General features: G+C 36.2%; 2 protein-coding genes across 6 annotated transcripts; both read left to right on the top strand.

Moving 5' to 3' along the window:
- The first annotated feature begins 646 nt into the window (after positions 1-646).
- On the top strand, positions 647-9,410 carry LOC141592547 (uncharacterized). The gene is made up of 10 exons (XM_074413273.1): positions 647-1,231; positions 1,311-1,389; positions 1,492-1,586; positions 2,625-2,729; positions 2,816-2,895; positions 3,875-3,965; positions 6,588-6,695; positions 7,628-7,714; positions 8,821-8,889; positions 9,024-9,410. Exons 1-10 carry the CDS (start codon positions 1,013-1,015, stop codon positions 9,153-9,155), a joined length of 1,065 nt encoding a protein of 354 aa, XP_074269374.1. The 5' UTR covers positions 647-1,012; the 3' UTR covers positions 9,156-9,410.
- A 1,007-nt stretch (positions 9,411-10,417) lies between these two features.
- On the top strand, positions 10,418-14,564 carry LOC141592548 (uncharacterized). Of its 5 annotated transcripts, none has more exons than XM_074413278.1 (6): positions 10,418-10,826; positions 10,875-12,235; positions 12,841-12,957; positions 13,711-13,837; positions 13,920-14,037; positions 14,158-14,564. In XM_074413278.1, the coding sequence occupies exons 2-6, from the start codon at positions 12,211-12,213 to the stop codon at positions 14,209-14,211; spliced, it is 441 nt and encodes a 146-aa protein (XP_074269379.1). In that variant the 5' UTR covers positions 10,418-10,826; positions 10,875-12,210; the 3' UTR covers positions 14,212-14,564. The 5 variants fall into 5 exon arrangements, with proteins under 5 accessions (XP_074269379.1, XP_074269375.1, XP_074269376.1 ...); XM_074413274.1 differs by having other exon boundaries at positions 10,476-10,719; positions 12,161-12,235; positions 12,838-12,957; XM_074413275.1 differs by having other exon boundaries at positions 10,477-10,719; positions 12,161-12,235.
- The last annotated feature ends 4,441 nt before the right edge of the window (positions 14,565-19,005 follow it).

Raw genomic sequence — 19,005 nt, 5'->3', positions numbered from 1 at the left:
GGGTAGTGGAGGTTGGTCCGGTGGGCAGTGGGGCTAGTGGGCGGCACATAGGGAGGGGGTGGGTAGGTCGTGCGTGGGCGGCGGCAGGGGTTAGTCGGCCCGACGGCGGAGCTGATTAGTGGTGGTGGCTGGTTGGTGGGTAGTTAATAGGAGGACATAAGTAGGGGATTTTTTTTTCCTTGATGTAGTACAGAGGATTAGTGGTGATGAAATGGGAGGGGCAATATTGTCAAAGTAGTACTACGATGAGTAAAATTTGTACTGCGAAAATAAACACCCTTTATTTTTGGTCATTACATATATAGTAAGAGATTACGTTATTATATTGTCTATCTTTTGTTGATAGCTAGGCGGGAAAAGTTAATATAAGAGCGATTGTAAGACTGCCACGTGTCAAGTTGTTTCTCTATTATAGTTTTATAGTATATAGAGAGAGAATAGATAGATAGATTGGGTTTAAATACAAATTTTAAAAAATTTAACCATTTAGAGGTTTGATGGGTCTTAACTCCAAATGTACGGGTAATTATTGGATCGGTTCATTTTTAGATTCAATTTTTTCGGACAGGTTTCGATTGATTTTTCGGGTTGGGTAAGCTTTTAGCAAGTCTACCCCTACACAATCTACCAAAGCTACTACTACGGTACGGAGTACAAGTGTACGTCAGTACGAGTACAACAATTGCATCCTTGCTTGCTAGCTACTGCACATGCGGTTCTCAATTGTTCATCTTCATCACCAATCACAATCCCTAATCTCTTTTCCCTAAATCACAAATCACAAATCACAAATCACAAATCTCTTCTCTTCTTAATTAATTCTCCCTCTTTTCCCAAAATCACTTGCATTTAATTCAATTCCCCCATTTCTCCACATTACAATTGATTCAGCTCCAATTTCTGTTTTCATGCATTTCAGTTCATGCAATTCGACACTGATAATCCCAATTTAATCTCAAAACTTCTGACCCTAAATTAATTTCATCAGCTGGTTAAAATTTGCGAGATTTTGATGGGGGATCAACATCAGGAATCGAGAATCGAGGAAGAAGTTGCGAATTTAGTTGAGCAAGCGAAGGAATTGCAAGAAAAAGCAGCGTCATTGATTTCTAATTCTTCTAAAGATGAACAAATGATCAAACAACGAGCATTTTCAATCGATTCTGCCATTAAAAAGCTTCGTTCTTCCGTTATTTCCGATCATAGCATCGATCCTAAGCTCGCCGAAAAGGTTGCGTTATTGGCATTTGTTTAATTTAATTGATTTTTGTGGATTTGTTCTAATTAGGGTTTGTGTTTGTGTTTTGCAGTTGGAAGATGAATTGAATAGAGCGAAATGTATACTAGTTGATGGTGATGCGTCGTCGTTTCTTCCAGGAAAATCTGAGAGTATGTCGTCTTTGCAATAAAGTTCAAATCTTTTGTTAATTGTATGATTAAGTTTGATGATTAATTGTATTTTTCGGCGTAATTATGATAATGATGATACAGGTCGTTTTTTAAGGATGTTTTTGGGCCCTATTAATGTGCGAGCTACGAGGAAAGATGTGCAGTTGAAGGTTAAAGAGGAATACAACAGTTACAGAGTATGCTGACTTTTATGTTTCTTTGTTTGTTTTGTTTCACCCTTTTCATTCTGTTAGTTGATTGTTAGAACTCGATTTTAAATGGCCGTCGTCTGATGTCCCAAACATGCATTTATATGAATGATGGTGATGCGATTTTTATTTGTCACTTAATATTGTTTGAAAGTAGAGAACTTATCTCCATGTGTGACTACAATATGAAATTAGGAGTTGTTGGGAGGTTTTTTTGGCCAATGTGTCTCACCTAATTTGGCGACCGTAATCTATTTAAGAGCTGTGCTCAGTTGAGAGTCTACAGTTGTGATAACAGTTTAGCTTGCAATTTCATTTTTGTAATTTTCTTAGTACATTACTCACTTTCACATGTATTTTAAATTATAGAAAAGTAGCTCATCCTGAGAAAGGAAGAGAGAGGGGGTTAAAAATTAGCTCGCTATAGATTTATGAATGGAGTCGTCTACAGTGCCATACATGAACTCTGTTGAAATGGTCGCCATGATTCATGAACGGTGCAATTAGAGAAGAAGAAAAGTTAATGTCTGTATATTTACCTTTTGTTGTGGATAAAACCTTTTACCATCTTTTCCACAAGTGACATGTCAAAGCTTTTGCTTTCAGTTGTCATGTTGTACTTTTGCTTTTTGTTTGACAATGCGGATGCCATATTCAGTAGTTGAGTCATCAAGCCATTGACTTGATAGAAGGAAATTTTCGTTTGGGCAATGAATACCAAGGAGCTTGCATTTCTTTTATTGTTCTTTCTTGCCTATTCTGTTCCAAGATTTTTTTGTTAACTTGTCCTATTGTATTAGTACTTGGTCAATCACTTGCCTACTAAGACGGAATATTGATTTCACTTGAATGTTGGTTTGCTATGCTTCGAACTTGTTCTACTTGATTTTGATTTTAAGCAGGATAGAACTGACTGATTGTTTCTCTTCTTTCTGTTGATGCTAGGGAATCATCTTTTACTTTTTTGTTTTTCGTTTCATTCACCATATGTCGGCCTTTGAATCTGTTCCACTTACTTTTGAACAGGACAGAACTGCTTTGTTGTTTCTTCTCTTTCCTTCGATGCTATTGCTTATGAGGGTTTGGATATGGAATGGCTGCATGCCAGCATTTCCCGTACAGCTATACGAGGTTTGTGCTACATATTGCTATACCCTTGTAACTTAATTGCAGTTCTTCTGTCAGCCAATGAATGAACTTTTATCTGTCTTGGTCAGGCTTGGCTATTATTCCTTTACACAGGGCTAGCTTTGAGAGAGAATATTTTGAGAGTGAATGGCAGTGATATCCGTCCTTGGTAATTTTTTTGCTCCTTTTATGCCATATCATTTTGTTGATCCATCATGGTGTTTCATCGTTATTAACAGTTTTTTTGTTTAAGAACTACTCCCTCCGTCCCGGTCAATTGTTGTCCTTTGGTTTTGGCACAAAGACCAAGGAAAGAAGAGGGGGCCAATTACTAAATGACAAGTGGACCAAATTATGTGTGAATGATCAAATTGCTCATCAAGTTCATTCTTAAAATAGAAAGGACAACAATAATTGACTGTGACACCCCCAAAATGGAATAGGACAACAAGTGATCAGGACAGAGGGAGTATCTTTTAGTATCAACAAAAGTGTGCCTTTTCTCCCGCTGGTGCTTACTCTCAGTCTTTGTATTTGGGATGTAATATGGCATTTTGAGTTTCCATAATGTTTCACCATTTCTTCGCTTGATTTTGCTATGTTCTAGTCTTAAGGATGTAACATGGAACTTGACTTTCCAGAATGTTTCACCATTGCTTTTGCGTGATTTTGCTACGTGCTAGGCTGCCTTCATTTTGTACACCTATTCCCCTTGTCTCACATAGGGGCACGTGTGTAAGGTTAGATTGATTGTGGATGTGTTACTACCACTATGGAGAGGAAAGAATCTTGCCTGATGTGCATGGCATTTTGTTCTTAAAATTTCACTATTTGATTTTCAAGATGATGATGAGATTATTTGAAACAAGCCTCTCTTGGATGGCTGCATACCTAAGCGCTTGTACTATATAAGGTACTCAGGTCCTAGGAAAAAACCAAAGACATTATAGATAGAAACTTGTCCTACATTGAAGTCAGTAAAGGAGGAAAATGCCTACAGATCCGGTATATTATGGCTTCTTACTGCCTACTGCCAGATTCCAACTAATTTTCTATCGCTGTTCAGTCAGATAGTTGGATAGTCAGTCATTGGTTCATATATAATGCAAATTTGAATGAGTAATAATGACTTTGCTTAATTTCTGCAGGTGGATATATCATCACTACTGTGCTATGGTAATGGCCATTGTGAGCTTAACATGGGAAATAAGAGGCCAGCCTGATTGTTCTCAGAAGCAGGTAACTTTTTGCAATATCTGTGTGTATGGCATACATTTATGACAGTGGTCTTTGGCTCTTTGCCACATAGTGGTAAAAGAATGAAGGCCTTGTCCGATCTACAAACTCTCACTTCCCTTACTCAATCTTTAATGGAAGTTAACTACTTTACTTGGTTCCACGAGTTCTCCCAACCAAAATGTTGTAACTTATTTTTCTTCTTCGGCCTTTCAACTTCCAATGCTGATTTCTGAACATGGCCTTAGAATTTTGGAAAGGGATACAGCTTTGGTTGAGATATGTTCTTGAGTGGCAGCGGTTGTTTTCCTAGAAACTGATATAATAATTTAGACCCTTCACTTTGAAGTGCTGAAGTCTTAATGGATAGCGTACTTACCGATATTTTATTGGGTTCACCCTGAAGCTTAAAAAGCTTACGGATTGGCTAAAGTTCGCAGTTACCATAATCTTGTTATCTCGTTATGTGGAATCTTCTCGCAATATTTGTTTATACCTCAAGACGGAAAATAAATATGCTGGCAAAATGGACCATAATCGTTCAACTAGCTTTTTGTAATACCTTGACATTGATTAAGAAATTTGGTGTTGAAACATGCATTTCTACTTATTGCAACGATATTAAAGACCTTGTTCTTTTAGACTTATATTAAGGTTTCCTAAGCTCAGTTCGGTTCCAGTAAGTTTAGTTAAGTTAAGCTAAGTTCATTTCATTTTACTCTTCACTTCAGTACAGGTTAGGTCCTCTTAGTTCAGACCGTTGAGTCCAAAAGAACAGGGCCTAGGACTTATGTTGCTTCTGTATATGTAACCTTCTATTCGCACCAAGTTTCTTGTAGCAATTATATCCCAATTAGCATGAGTTGATCAGTTGATCGCCTCCCCTTAGTTTGACAGAAATCAGTCAACTTTGGAGGACAACAGGTTAGCGCAACTTTGTTCAAGCCTCGTGGTAGAAATTAGGTTAAACTGTAGAGACAAATATTACTAGTATCTGTCTTATAAAACTTTGATGGTCAAACTATTTTGAGTTTGACTACATTTATTACAATATACAATAGTTACTATTTTCTAAAATTGATAATATGAAAAAGTTGTTCTCATAATCAAATATGATTACATTCACTAATCTCTACACATATTGGAGGAATTGGTGTTCAAAGCTGACAGCAGTTGATCACCAAAGTCAAATGGGGACAATAGGCTGCAATTTAAATTAGAATACCAAGGAAAGAAATATTAGCTGCAATATGCATGTTGCCAATAGCACATAAGCTGGTAAGCATAATTTGATTAATATAACGAGTGATTGAGCTCTTGACATAAGCTTTATATTAATAAACAGGAGACTGTTTTATACTGGTACCACGTGTCCCCGCTGCTTGTCTTCTAACATCGACAGTAATACTTGTAAAACAGCTCATCAAAAGCACTCTTATCCGGTGAAGATTGCCAGGGATTGTGAGATTTGTAAAGGGTCAGTCATAGGTCATTGTGGTGTTCACACGGAGTAGTTTGTTCTTCTTTTCACTTATTTTCTAAATGACTGTAAGCATATTGTTAAATGTAGAAGAGCTCATTACTTGGCAGTAATAAAATAATATAATGGGTCGAAACGATACTAATGTATTGTACGTAAATTACTTAACAGAGTTATCACCTTTTGGTAAGCATTATCTCCGTGAGAAAGAGATTGCAATCCTATGCTATCCTACATGACTCTCTAATGAACTAGACTAGACGGTTTGTATGTTACCAAAGTTCTAACCTAGAGGATAAGATGGAAATGTTGAGAAAGTTACGATATCGGTTTGAGAGAATTGAGAGTAGAATAAAGGACCAAGAAAAGAACTCTCAAATAATTAATTGAAAAATGTCATAATTGAACTCGACCATTGCAGTCACAGCTTTAATAATATGTATCCAAATTTAAGGTTTTAATTTAACATATGTGTAGAAAACTAAATTTTTCGCATTTTTGAGGTGTGCGTTCACCCATGGACGGTTTTAAAAGATGATTCATGTCAGCTGACCCCAAATCATTTTGGGATTAAGGCTCTGATGTTGTTGTTGTAGAAAACTAAACGCATTAATTTCTTCTATTGAATCGTTGTAATTATTAGCAGAAAAGGCTTTCACCTTTATGGTCATGCATATTACAATAAAGGAGTATTAGTTAGAAACTTGCTGATTATGAACTTGGCAATCCAAGCAGTGTCCACAAGCTTCGCTTTACGCAACATATGCAACTAGTGTCTTAGTAGTATAGATAAAAACAAAGAGTATGATGTCGACTTGGCATATAAACATGTTTATAGAGCGGAGATATAAATGCAACTTGCAAGATAACATATTTCCTCCGTGTGTCCCACTTTATTACATTTGTTAACGTATGGTGAGAATTTTGAGTAGTGTAGTGAAAATGTGAAATGGCTTGAAGATAGGAAGTATAAAGCACAAGCTAAGTAGAAGCTGAAAACAATGACATAGCAGATTTACGCACAAGGCCGTCTGGTTATATTTTTATATTTTTTTTATTCGAGGTTTCTTTAGTATTCACAATGTCTGGATTATTCTCTAGACTTGCTTCTTAAGTGTTGTAACTCATCTTTCAATGATGTGCAGAAAGGGGTGAAACTATTTCTAATATGGGCGGCAATGCAAGGATTCGCAATGCTATTGCAAAATCGATATCAACGGCAGAGATTATACACACGCATTGCACTTGGAAAGGTCTATGTTTCTTTCTGAATAATATGCTCTAACCCTTGAAAAAAGATTTGCTGGAAGCTTTGAATGAAATTGTGGCTGGTTTGTTTTTCCGTTATTCTTAGCCAAAAGTGGAAATGCAGTGAATTGATTTGCACATTCAAAAAAGAAAATGTAGTGAAGTCATGTTAATTGTGGGAGTATATGATTGTTCCTCTTGGTTCCAGGATGGTTGGATAGTTGGCATAAAACATAGACATGTATTGCATCTCTAATGCTGCAGTTGGATTTTGTCGTGGTGTCACTAATGTCTAATGGAGATATCTACTTCAGGTTAAATTCAAAGAGTGTGGCTTAAGTAAATATGCGTTGAATGAATATTAGAGAGAAAGAAATAGAATCCATCTGAATGGTATATCCTACAATCAAGTTAAAAAGTATGGCTCTTGATTTTATTTGTATAATACTGTATACATTGATCAAATGAACAAGCAAGATGTAAGGGGGTAGAATGTTCCTAGAAGGTCTCATCGTTACGGTTACCCGGGGTCAGTGAGTATAATTTTCTTGTCAGATTCTGGAGAACTATTAGAGTCCAAAAAGGACCATCATTTTTCTGTCTTTAGTACTCTGTATAAAGTTATTAATATTGTTTTAGCGCCACCTACTAGTTTCTTTCTAACTTCTGACATCTTATCACTATAGCCTTTAGTGCCAGAATTATTGTGCCTATGGTGAAAAAAAATATGAATACACTCCACATTCTTGAATTCAGTTTCTCTAAATAAGCTGACTCCCTCTTTTTCCAAGCCGTAAATAAATGTTCTAATTTCATACAAATCTAGGGTGAAAATGAAGGGAGAGAAAAGATAGCTCTTAATCAGTTATTCCTATATTTATCTTCCCATTTGTGGGCTTGTGGCAAACTCATTTTTTCAAATTTTGATTCATTTCAGGCAAAACGAATGGATGTTGTCTGGGGAGAAACAGCTGGAGTGCATGGCCAGCTTCGGCTGCTCTTGCCTATACTTTTCATTTTGCAGGTATATGTGGTTGCTCTACACGCTACAACTTTCATTGAGATATCTTGCACCATTTTTGCCTGCTTTACAAGTTGCTGTATATCATATAGAGTGATCGTGGCTTTGCGCTTTGAGACCTTTAAAGCTTTTTAGGATAAAAAAAATAGTACATAACTTGTCGAACCTCATGCTGTTATCTTACAAACACAGATGATCACATAGTGAGACTATGATATTACAGAGATAGTGCCATATCTGGTGGCTGTTGAGTTCTTGGATTTACAAATAGGAGGGAAAGCAGAGGGAGGGAACACAATGGGAGAGGAGGAGAGGTAAGAAGGGAGTTATTTTCTTCATATCCCTTGCCCAAATTCGTGGGACGGGAGGGAGAGGGGGAAGGGGAGAGAGGTGGACTTGGAATTGGGAGAAAGGGAATGTTAGTGGAAAGAAGGTGAGGAAAGAAGAGCATAATGCCTTTGTATGTCTCGCACTCTCTCCCAAATTACAGGTTGCGACTTGCGCCATTTTCCAGGTTTTGGAGATCAATGTATGAAAGTTGCGAGTGAGGGGGGTTCCTCCGTATGGGTCTGGCTTAATTAAAGGGCGCGAGGTGCCTCTTGCGAAGAAAGCCCATGGCAACAAGGCGCAAAATTGTGCATTATGTAAGATATAGATGACGGGCAAAGGAAGGGCAAAATGACAGAACTAGAAGGAAAAAAATATAGAATTTGTATATCAGTGCTCATTGCTCGCTCCACCTTATGTGGTGCACCTTGAAGGTGTTTTGGCTATAGTGTCTCACTGAACCTTGAGTTTAAGTGCGCTCGAGGCACATTTTTTATAAATAGAGGTGAGGTGATATTGTAAGATCAGTAGATCATCAAAACAGGTTGACTTACCTAGGAGTATAAATAGGTGTTCTTTTTCAGTAGATCTATTCATGTTTTTTTTTCCCCTTTCTCTTTTCCCGTTTTCTTTAGCTCCTTTTAGATAGTGGAGTTCTGTTGGATTTAAAAGGCAGTCTCGTGACTCGTGAGGGGGTGAATATTGGGTGTAGCAGTAAAGCGTGTGAAAATGATGATTATTGTAAGGTATACTTAATGTGTGCATTCTTGCGACCTTTTCAGGGTTTTGAGGCGTATGTGGGATTGCTGTTGATCCGAACAGCATTTACTGGTGTCGTATCTGAATGGCAGGTGAGTGCAGTGTTATTTATTTATTTCTTTTTCTTTTTCTTCCGGGTGTAAGACGACTTGCTTCAACAATGAGCTTTGGCCTAACTGGTCCTTACGCCATCAGAAGAATAACGATCAGTGCATTTTATTGGCAGGTTGTCTTTTGTGGGTTTCTCCTCCTCCTGATGGCGGTAGGGAATTTCGCAAATACAGTGCAAACCTTAATGGTCAAATCACGATTTAAGGCGAAGATGAAGAAAAGTAAAAGCAAGCAACAGTTAGATTAGGATTGATATGTCTCAGTCGTCGAATCAACATGCACTGTTAATTAGGTTGAAAACTTTAAATGAATCCACGATAATAGCGATTCTTGTGGTTTTTTGTGTTTTTGACACATCTCCAAGTTCAAATATGAGGAGAAAAAGAGATGATTTTTTGTGTAATTATTAATAGCACTGCAAGTTTTTGACCGTGGCTTTTGATAGCGAATGTGTAACCATTTGCAGCGATTTATCTAATAAATTTGACTCGATTTTTTTTAATTCAAATGAGCTCATAATGTCGCGGGTGAGAATCGAACCATCTAACTTCATGGTTGAGATAAGAGAACTCTTACCACTTGAGCTAACTCTTATTCCTTATAAATCTGACTCGATTGAAATGGCATTATCGGTTGCTTTTTCCTCGTTCTAGTGGAAGCTAGCCATTTCTACAAAGACACCCCTTTTAAATGTTAGTCTCCCGTTCTGGTCATTTATTTACCTTTTGTTTTGGCGCAAAAACCATAGAGAGGAGGAGACCATTTGTGGATATATTTTTTCCTTTTTAATTTAATTTCAAGTTATTGTTCCACTTCTTTTATTAAACAAGTTTATTGTAAAATGGATTATTTTTATAGTACTACTCCCTACCATTTTCTTCTTTACAATAGCATCGACCCATTCTCTAAATTAGTTGATCATTTTTTTATTAAATCATCCCGTCTAGAAAAAAGGATAATAAAATTGCCCGTTTAAACATTGCCTTACTTTTACAAATTGTTTTTGTTGTAACAGAAGTAAGAAAGAACAAATAGAGAACAATAAAGACAAAACACACAGATTTACGTGGTTCACTAACGGTGTGTTAGCTACGTCCACAGGGCAGAAGGGAGAGAGTTTTATTAATATGTGAGGAGTTTTTAGATTATAGATTCAGACGATATGATAAGCATGACTGCTAGGTAGAGGCTTAGAGAGTTTATATATAATACTCTCTAAGACATAATAAAGTCCCAAGACAGACCTATCCCAATAACAGATACGGATACCGTTTAAGTTTCGGGATTGCCTCCGAACCCCTAAACCAGGGCGCTTCGCCCCTGGATCCGGACTCGCTGACCAGTCAGCAAGACCCCTGCATAGTCGTTCGAAGCAACGACTAACAGAATCAAGGCACAAACCCAACAGTTTTTTCACATACCATAAGATTATTTTAAACTGAACCACTTCTTTTATTACACAAATTACCAATCCTTTTGTATTGAAAACCATGTATTAGCATTTCATGTACCAAAAGAATTGTCTATACGAAATGAGAGCGTCTTACACGGTAGTCTTTCCATTAAATCGTCTCGTCCATGACGATGTGATAATTAGAAAACCAAAAAGAGAAGAAAAGAGAAAGAGTCAATACACTCATAGCTTGTGCTTGTGGAAATGTCAATGTTGGTTACTACTTGCATTGCATTCCCACCTTCCCGCTTCTTTATTTCCTCACTTTTAATCACTTTGCTTTCCCGTAGACTTCTCCAAATCCTCGTTGATTTTTCTTCACTACTCATTTTATCACAATCTAATCTAAACTTTCAAGGTAATTCTTCTACTTCCCTTGATTAATTTCACTGTTTTATATATCGGATTTTCTAACGTGTGTCCCCAAAGTCTATTCTGATAAATTGAGAATATATGATTTTATATGTTAATCTTGTCATATCTCTCTTTTATATCAAAAAGTACGCATGTTAGAAAAACCGTTTTATGTATTTAACTAATAATCTGTTAGTTTTAAGGGTTTGCTGATTATGAGCTGTTAGGTGGGTTGATTGATTGTTTGTTGAATTATGGAAATTTGGTAAACTATGGAGAAATTATGATAAAGAATTGATCTTGATGAAATCTTCAAACGATTTTTAATCTTGATATATGGTGATTATGTATGTGGGATAATTCTACTTAATTAATTACTAGATAGCTGTCATTAGTTTTCCTAGCAGATCATCAGTTCGAGTCTCCTTTTGTTTCTATTTTCACTTTACAAGCTTACACCACCTAATCCGTACATGATTTAGGGTCGGCTGATATGAATCATCTTGTTTAGGCAGTTCATAGACTTGATAGTTCATATCACCCATACATCGTGTTTTGATCTAAGATTTGAATTCTTCCATTTCATTGAAACTGTCAATAAGGTGTGTTGCATACACAAAATAAAATGAGAGAAAAAGGAATAGGGAAATGGGAAGGAAATATATGTGTTGTCCGGGCAGATCATTTATAGACTATACAAGGTTTGAGGGAACTGTCAACAATTCTTCGTGCATTTCGTCCAATTTTGATGTTAAAAAAAAGAATTAAATTCTATTCTGTACAATATTTGTATGATGATTATGATGACGAATTTCAACAGAACCCATAAACAAATTGTCCTAGGTCTACCAGTGGCCCCTGGTTTAAACCATGGCATTTGCCATTTACGTAGATAAAAGCTTTGTCAAGCGGCAATGTCTACTTGATTAGATGAAGAAGATTATAAACTGATATTTTGAACAAACAGAAAGTTCTGAAAATGCTCCTTTCGCCTTTCAATCATTTGGTTGTCTTACTTATTAGGACATAAATCAGTGCAGATCTGAACGTCTGAAGTTCATTTCTATCAGAATATTTTGCTGTTCATTTTGCTACAGTTGGCGTGAGGCTAGCCCTGATAGATTTAGGAATGGAGTTTAGACTCCATGTCGTACGAGGGTATAACTGTAATTTGCTAATAACTAGGATATGAATTTGCAGATGCCCAGTGAAGGACATTGTTGTGTGCATTTATTAACAGTATTTGGAAAATTTGAATCCCTTTTTTGTTTATGGATATGTCTTTCAGTATTTTGTATTAAAATTACTGTGAGGATGTCATTGTTACATCTACATATGTTTAGCAACCTTCTAAAAGCTCGAATTTTAGATTCTGAGTCTTGAATTGTGATATGTACTGTGATATAGATGATATGCGCCTAGTTTATGCGATTTTTTTTTTCCAGGCAGAGACCAGGCTATTGTGGTGCACTGCGTTTTTCTCAGCGTTTACTGGATGTCACCGTTGATAATGGACAAGAGTACTGATTCTCCCTTGTATTTGTTCTTTTTTCTTCAATCAATTTTAGTCCCAATGTCCGACTACTACAACAACAACATTACCTCAGGCCTCAATAGCTTCTGCGAACTGCCCTTACCCCTGCGTTTGCAACACAAAGAGGCTGTTACCAAATGTTGGACTAAGAAAATTAAAAAATGTGCCAAGTTAGTATGACAATAGTATGGAATGACAATAGCGTTTTTTTACAGTTTACACTAAGATTTTATTGAAAATAAAACATCAGCAACTGATTTTTGTGCAAAGTTAAGCATGCATCAATTTGGTTTACAGATAGGTTGCAAGTGTAGTTTTCTAGCTAGTCTGTATTCTGTATATCGACGTTTGCCTGTTTTGTTAAACAGCATAGAATTTGTGAAATTTCAGTTTCTACACTGTACTCGAGAGGAGCTGTTAAGCTTTCAACATAAATACGTGCATCGTACTCTCATTTCTGCGGGTCTGAGATTTTTGTAAATTATAGACATATATATTTCCGCGGGCCTCAAATGCGAATTGAAATTGATGAGCTTAAGATTTTTTCCTCCTCTCCTAAGATAATGATTGTGTATTTGGTTGGCTCAGCAGGTACCAATATTGAAGATTTAGAGTCCTTAAAGGAAGATGCTTCGTTGAAGAAATCGGTATCAAATACACATTTAGATATTTTGAGACCAACGTCTCAATATTTCCAAGTATTTAAAGGTAACCATCCAAATTCAAAATGGGTATTGATATATTGAGCTCAGTGTCATAAGTTTTGTACTCAACATAAGCTTTAAGATAGGCTTTCATGTATAGTTAGGCATAATGGCGGAGCCATGAATTTCGGTGGGGTGTGGGAAACAAGAGAGATTTAGGCTGAAAGGAGAAGTAAGAAGGGGAAAAAATGTGAATATTGCAAAGTTCTAAATTTGTCCTTCCTAGTTCAAGTCCAGGAATTCTCGTCTCCTCGAGAAAGCAACAGCCTGTACAAAGAATTGGCTATAATGATAGGTCATTAAACAGTTCCTACTGAGTTACACAGCTGAGCCGAGCTACTTTTGTAGTTTACTTATTTAAAGCACGGCAGTGGTTGAGAACCCTTACTAGACTGCCACCCTCTTCCCAGTTGGGTAGGGATCAAACATTGGAAGTTCATATGCAATTCAGTGCATAAACTAGCACATGGCCCTTGCGGCCCTGCTGACTCGTTGGTTGAGTGCCGAATGTTTCAAACTTAATGTTAGGCATTCAACCCCAGACCCATCTTACGAACAAATAATTTATGTTGCCTAGGAAACAGTAGCGGATAACTTTAGTTCTCAATCATAATATATGTTGGAACTACCACCATTTTGTAGTAAAAGACTTTTGTAATTTTGCACTCACCTAAATTTTACTGTGATTATTTAGTTTTGTGTATGCAAAGGAAACATTATCGATATCTCTCTGAGAGTCAAATTTATGTTTTTGTAGGGCAGATAAAGGATGTTACAGGACATGGAAAAGCCAAATATTCTTTGATCAAAGACGTAGAGGACTACCAAGCGGGAATCTACGATAAGCCTCTCCCTTGCTTTGGCTGCGGGCTTGGGTGGTTCTCGTAAGTTTTGTAGTTTTTTCACAGGTTTTTGCTATTAAGTATCATCTTCACTGAATCCTTCTAATAATTCCGCTCTCTACAGTTTTCTGTTAGGTTTTGTGTGTCCTGTGATGTGGTTTTATGCTGCATTTCTATATCTCGGAAGCTACTATCGTAAAGACCCAAGAGAACGAGCTGGTCTCGCTGCTTCTGCTATTGCAGTATGTTTTTACCTTCGAATTCAGTTAATGTGTTTTTCCTTGCGTCTGTCATTGTCATATTTTGGCTCGAAAACAATTGTTTGTATTTTGTTTGTACTGATAATTTACTGCTGATTGCAGGCGTTGGGCTGTTCAGTTGTAATACTAGTCATACTGCTCTGCCGGGTATTCTAGATTTGGTCATCAAAGATTCGATACCAAGGGCATACAAAATTACGAAGCTTCCTCGAGAAAGCATAAGCAAAAGGGGTGGTGAAGACAGTATAGATCCATACGTTTGTGTAGATAATACGCCGTTTGATAAAATACATGTCCTTGAATAAGACGGTACCCGACTAAAACAGTTCTGCAGATTGTACATATCACCCTGTTTTCTGTGGATGCAATAAGTGGAACGTACAAAGAGTGAGATGATGAGATGATGCTCTGTATTTCATTTTCAAGAGCTTTTATGTCTACATGCCAAATGGATTGTTGACTTTTTTTTTGGTGCTGAGGAAATACAATAAAAATAGTAAGAGTAACTACTTTTTGAAGCTGTACAACTAACTACAACTAACTATTACATGCACCAAATACCCCTGCGGTTAGAGAAAATGCACAATATACCCCTAATGGCCGTAATGGCTACATAAAAGTATCCGTTGGACTAACTTATTGGATTAAGGTTCTTACGATGCTTAGAAATAGGACTAAAGATAAATCACATCAAGAATGGGAAGTTAGTTACATAATCCAAGTAAAACTCGATTCGTGTGAAAGATTAACATGAAAATGGAGAGGTAATTAGGTTTTTAATTATATAAGAACAACTTCTAAAATGATGAAAAGATGGTGAGTAAGGAGGTGAGATTTAGATCTCAAAACATGTGGGTATTTATACCCTTGAGTCTCCTTTTTAGGACATAAAATATATGGGTCTTCGAATTAAGAACAAAGGAAAACTCGTTGTAAAGATCAGGGGAAAACCGCAAGTTGTAGTGAGAGCCGCAAGTTGTGGTTTCAGTCTGCAGCACAATTTTGCAAAAGCCATATATCCCTCATTTCTTGGCCAAATAAGACATGCGACCTATCTTTGGAAAGCTAAGAACATAAGCTTTCACCTTCAATTCGTCTTGCGTCAATAGAAGCTCTAGAACTCGAGATATAACCGTTTGAAGTCGACCCCTGTGAAACGAGTTTTCAATTCTTCATTTTGGCTCTTGTTTGTTGCCTTCCAAGGTTTCAAATCTTCCTTTTACTTATTTTATTAAATTTGCAATTGTTCCCTTGTCTTGCATTCAATTCATGAACTATACAACCAGTTGTATATGTTGTACGGTGTAAAATCTGAGCTTTGTGATAAAATATTCAAGCTTTATGTTAAAGAATATGAGCTTTATTATAAAGAATTGAGTTCATCAATTTACACATTAAAAACATGACCTTTGAATTAGCTCAGAAAGAATACATATAAGCTCGAATTCTTATACCTTGGTTGTACAATGTTTATGGTACAACTGAATGTATAATCCTATGTCTTGCATTTGTCTCTCCTTTTTTGTCTTGGTGTGGTAAAGATGGAATCCGAGTTTCCATTTAAAAAATCAATTAGTCTTGATATAAACGGCTATATCCGTCTATTGCTATAGACGGGTCAAATACAATGAAAGTGGTGACATTTTTTGCCCCACCACTCCACGTTGTTTGTCCTATTAGAAAAGTGGTATTGTATTTGGTCCATCTTTCATTATAGACGAATAGTGTTCGTGTATAATGAGAATTTGTGTTAAAAAATACAACTAAAAGCCGAAATTACAAGTGTTTACAAAGTTGCAATTGTAAAGCAAGTTAAACCCCAAAATTACAACCAAAAGTACATACCGGCAATTTACATAAAATACCAGCTAAAATTCGGTATCAAGTAGACCTGGCAAAATGGGTCAACGGGTCGGGTTCTGGTCGGGCCAATTCGGGTCGGGTTAGACAGGTCTCTCATATTATCGGGTTATTTCGAGTCGGATCGGGTTTCGGGTATGTTGGTCGGGTCATTTTCGAGTTAAAACGGGTCGGGTTATTTCGGATTCGGGACAATTTCGGGTCAACGATTAAGACAGAAAAAAGTACGTTTAGTATTATTACCCATTTTTTGTTTAGTTTTAATAATTGATTCTTTATTTTTAACATTAACAATATTAAGTGTGCTTTTAAATCAGTCATTTTAAGTTTTTTTTTTTATTCAATTAGAGTTGTGTTTTGTCGGGTCGTTTTCGGGTCGGGTGGTTTCCGATCGGGTCATTTCCGGTTCAACAAAGTTCGGGTCGGGTCAATTCGGGTTTCGGGTCAAAGTTAAGAGTTGCGTTCGGGTCAATTTCGGGGTCAGCCTTTTCAGGTCGGGTCAATCGAATCCAGGGGCGGATCCAGGAATCAAATGTACGGTGGGGATAGAAAATTTTGCTTACTCATACATTTTTTTTATTTCGAGACGCTATTTAAAGAGGTTTAAAATTATTACGAGCCAATAATTTTAAATTTAGGTTATTTACACTTTATCGACATTATAGTACCCAAGTATGGAAGTACCTATATGCTAATTAAGCTTACATATAACTATTCTTCTTATTATTCTACCGATAAATTCTTAAAATTAATAGTTTCGACGAAATTTTTAGATAATAGGCGCTTCATAAACAAAAGAGAGTAATAAAAGGTCATGGCAAACAATAAAGTACAAAAAAAAATTCCGTATCTTATAGAAACTACGGGTTTATAAAGTATAAAACCCAAAGAAAACAAAAATTCCAACAAGTAAAAATGGTTAAAATGATTTATGTCCTTGCTTGGGTTCGAACCCAAGTACCTATATGCTAATTAAGCTTACATATAACTATTCTTCTTATTATTCTACCAATAAATTCTTAAAGTTATAACTTTCGACGAAATTCTTAGATAATAGGCCCTTCATAAACAAAAGAGAGTAATAAAAGGTCATGACAGACAATAAAAGTGGGTATTGCTTTTTCACATACGAATTTTACTCTTTCATATACGTTATTTACAATTTTACCCTTGTCATTTTTTCATTCTTCATTCTCACTTTTTTTTTTCTCCCTTTGCTCATCTCCCTTCATCACCTTCATCTGAGAAGAAGGATGATGACGACATTGGGTTATGTGATTTTGTTCGGATTTATCTCTACCTTTCAAGGACGAACTTTCTTAATGACAAAAATAACATAATGCCTGCTTGAGGTGGGATTGCCCTAATTGTGACCTAGGATGACGTTACCGACATTACAATTAGGCCAATGTTTAATTTACTATTTGAAGCTAATTGCTAAAAGTATGAAATTAAACAATTAAACAATGAAATTCTAATTAGATGTAAATGATTTTTTAATTAGTACATGTCCTTCGTGTGTTTTGTTACCAACGCCACCTCCATTAACCAATTCCGGTCAGTTCACTCGCCGACAAACCATCAACCTAATTGAAGAACTTAGATAATTAAAAACCCTAGTTTTAGGACAAAATAATTGATAAACAAGTTTTTAATAATTGCTAAACAAATAATTACTTCACTATTTGAAAAACTTGAAGAATTATAATCTATTATTCAAGTTTTTAGAACAAGTAGATTCAATTTTAGGGAAAAAAAGTATAGATAAAACCTAATTTGTTTAAGTTTAGAAAAAGGATATAATACGGAAACTTAATGAAAAAGTGTATGTGAAAAAGTAAAGCCTGTATGTGAAAAAGTAACACCGATAAAAGTACATAAAAAAAATTCCGTATCTACGGATTTATAAAGTATAAAACTAAAAAAAAACAAAAATTCCAAGAAGTAAAAATGGTTAGAATGATTACTATCCTTGTTGGGGTTCGGACCTCCACCACTGAGATGGTAATCATGATACTTTACCACTAAGCCAAGAGTATAATTATGCCTGTTAATTACAAAGCTTGTTTATTAATAATTTTTTTCTCAAAAAACAGGTTGGACTCCAGCCTGTATAGCCAATGGGTTGGATCTGCCCCTAATCGGGTCGGGTTGGTTTTACCAGGTTTAGTATCAAGCATGTTTATTGTTTACTAGATTTTGTGCCCGTGCGTTGCACGGGTTTCAAATTTGTCTTTCCTCTAATTTTTATGGACCTTTCAATATCATTTTAAATGATACGTAACAGTTGTGTTTCAATTACTCAAATAAGGTACTTTGTACCGTTTTCCCAAATTTTCGAAATTAAATTTTAAACTAAATAACTATGTCAAACAATAACACATGGGATTTGCACGATTTTCTCATATATCGTAAAACTAAGACTCATGCTTGTTTACTTGCACATAGTCTTATAACTTGGACTCTGTTGGTTCGACACTTAGGATTTTTTTTTGTTTTTTTACTATCAAATCAATTTTTAATTTCTACTTTTCTATGCCAGATTATAAAAGAGATAATAAAAGAGCCCGTAGTTACTGTGTAGAACGGTCCCTTAATGAAAAAACATAACCTATTTATTAGTAATAAATGAACAATTGTTTTACAGAAGGGGACCGTCTCGCAGAGTGGGACCGTCTTATACTATAATTTGTGTAAAAGGGCGGCCTCTCTTAAGAGATGCTTTCTAAAAACCATTGGGACTATGGGAGCACGCATTAGGTATTGATGGACTCTATGATTAAAATGACTACAACATACTCCTACAATAACATATGTGCATAACTCGTGTGCCGAGCATGTCTGGGATTTGATGGATGGCGATCCTTAAACACCGGCCACAATCGTCCCATGTTAGGTCAGGCGTGCACTGTCCCAAGGTATACAATTTTTGGGAGTTCGTAACGTTAGCTTCTTTAGTCCCGTACTTGATCGTACTATTTGCAACTTGTGGTACCAAATCCATCATAGTCTTATTCAAGGTGGTGAGAAAGGCTCGAGGTATAAGAATCCGAGCTTATATGTATTTTCTCCATCAAAGTTAATATTTTT

The sequence above is a fragment of the Silene latifolia genome, chromosome 7, assembly GCF_048544455.1.
Source record: "Silene latifolia isolate original U9 population chromosome 7, ASM4854445v1, whole genome shotgun sequence".
Taxonomy (NCBI): domain Eukaryota; kingdom Viridiplantae; phylum Streptophyta; class Magnoliopsida; order Caryophyllales; family Caryophyllaceae; genus Silene; species Silene latifolia.
Note: the sequence above shows the minus strand (reverse complement) of the source record. Positions and strands in the feature narration are given on the sequence as shown.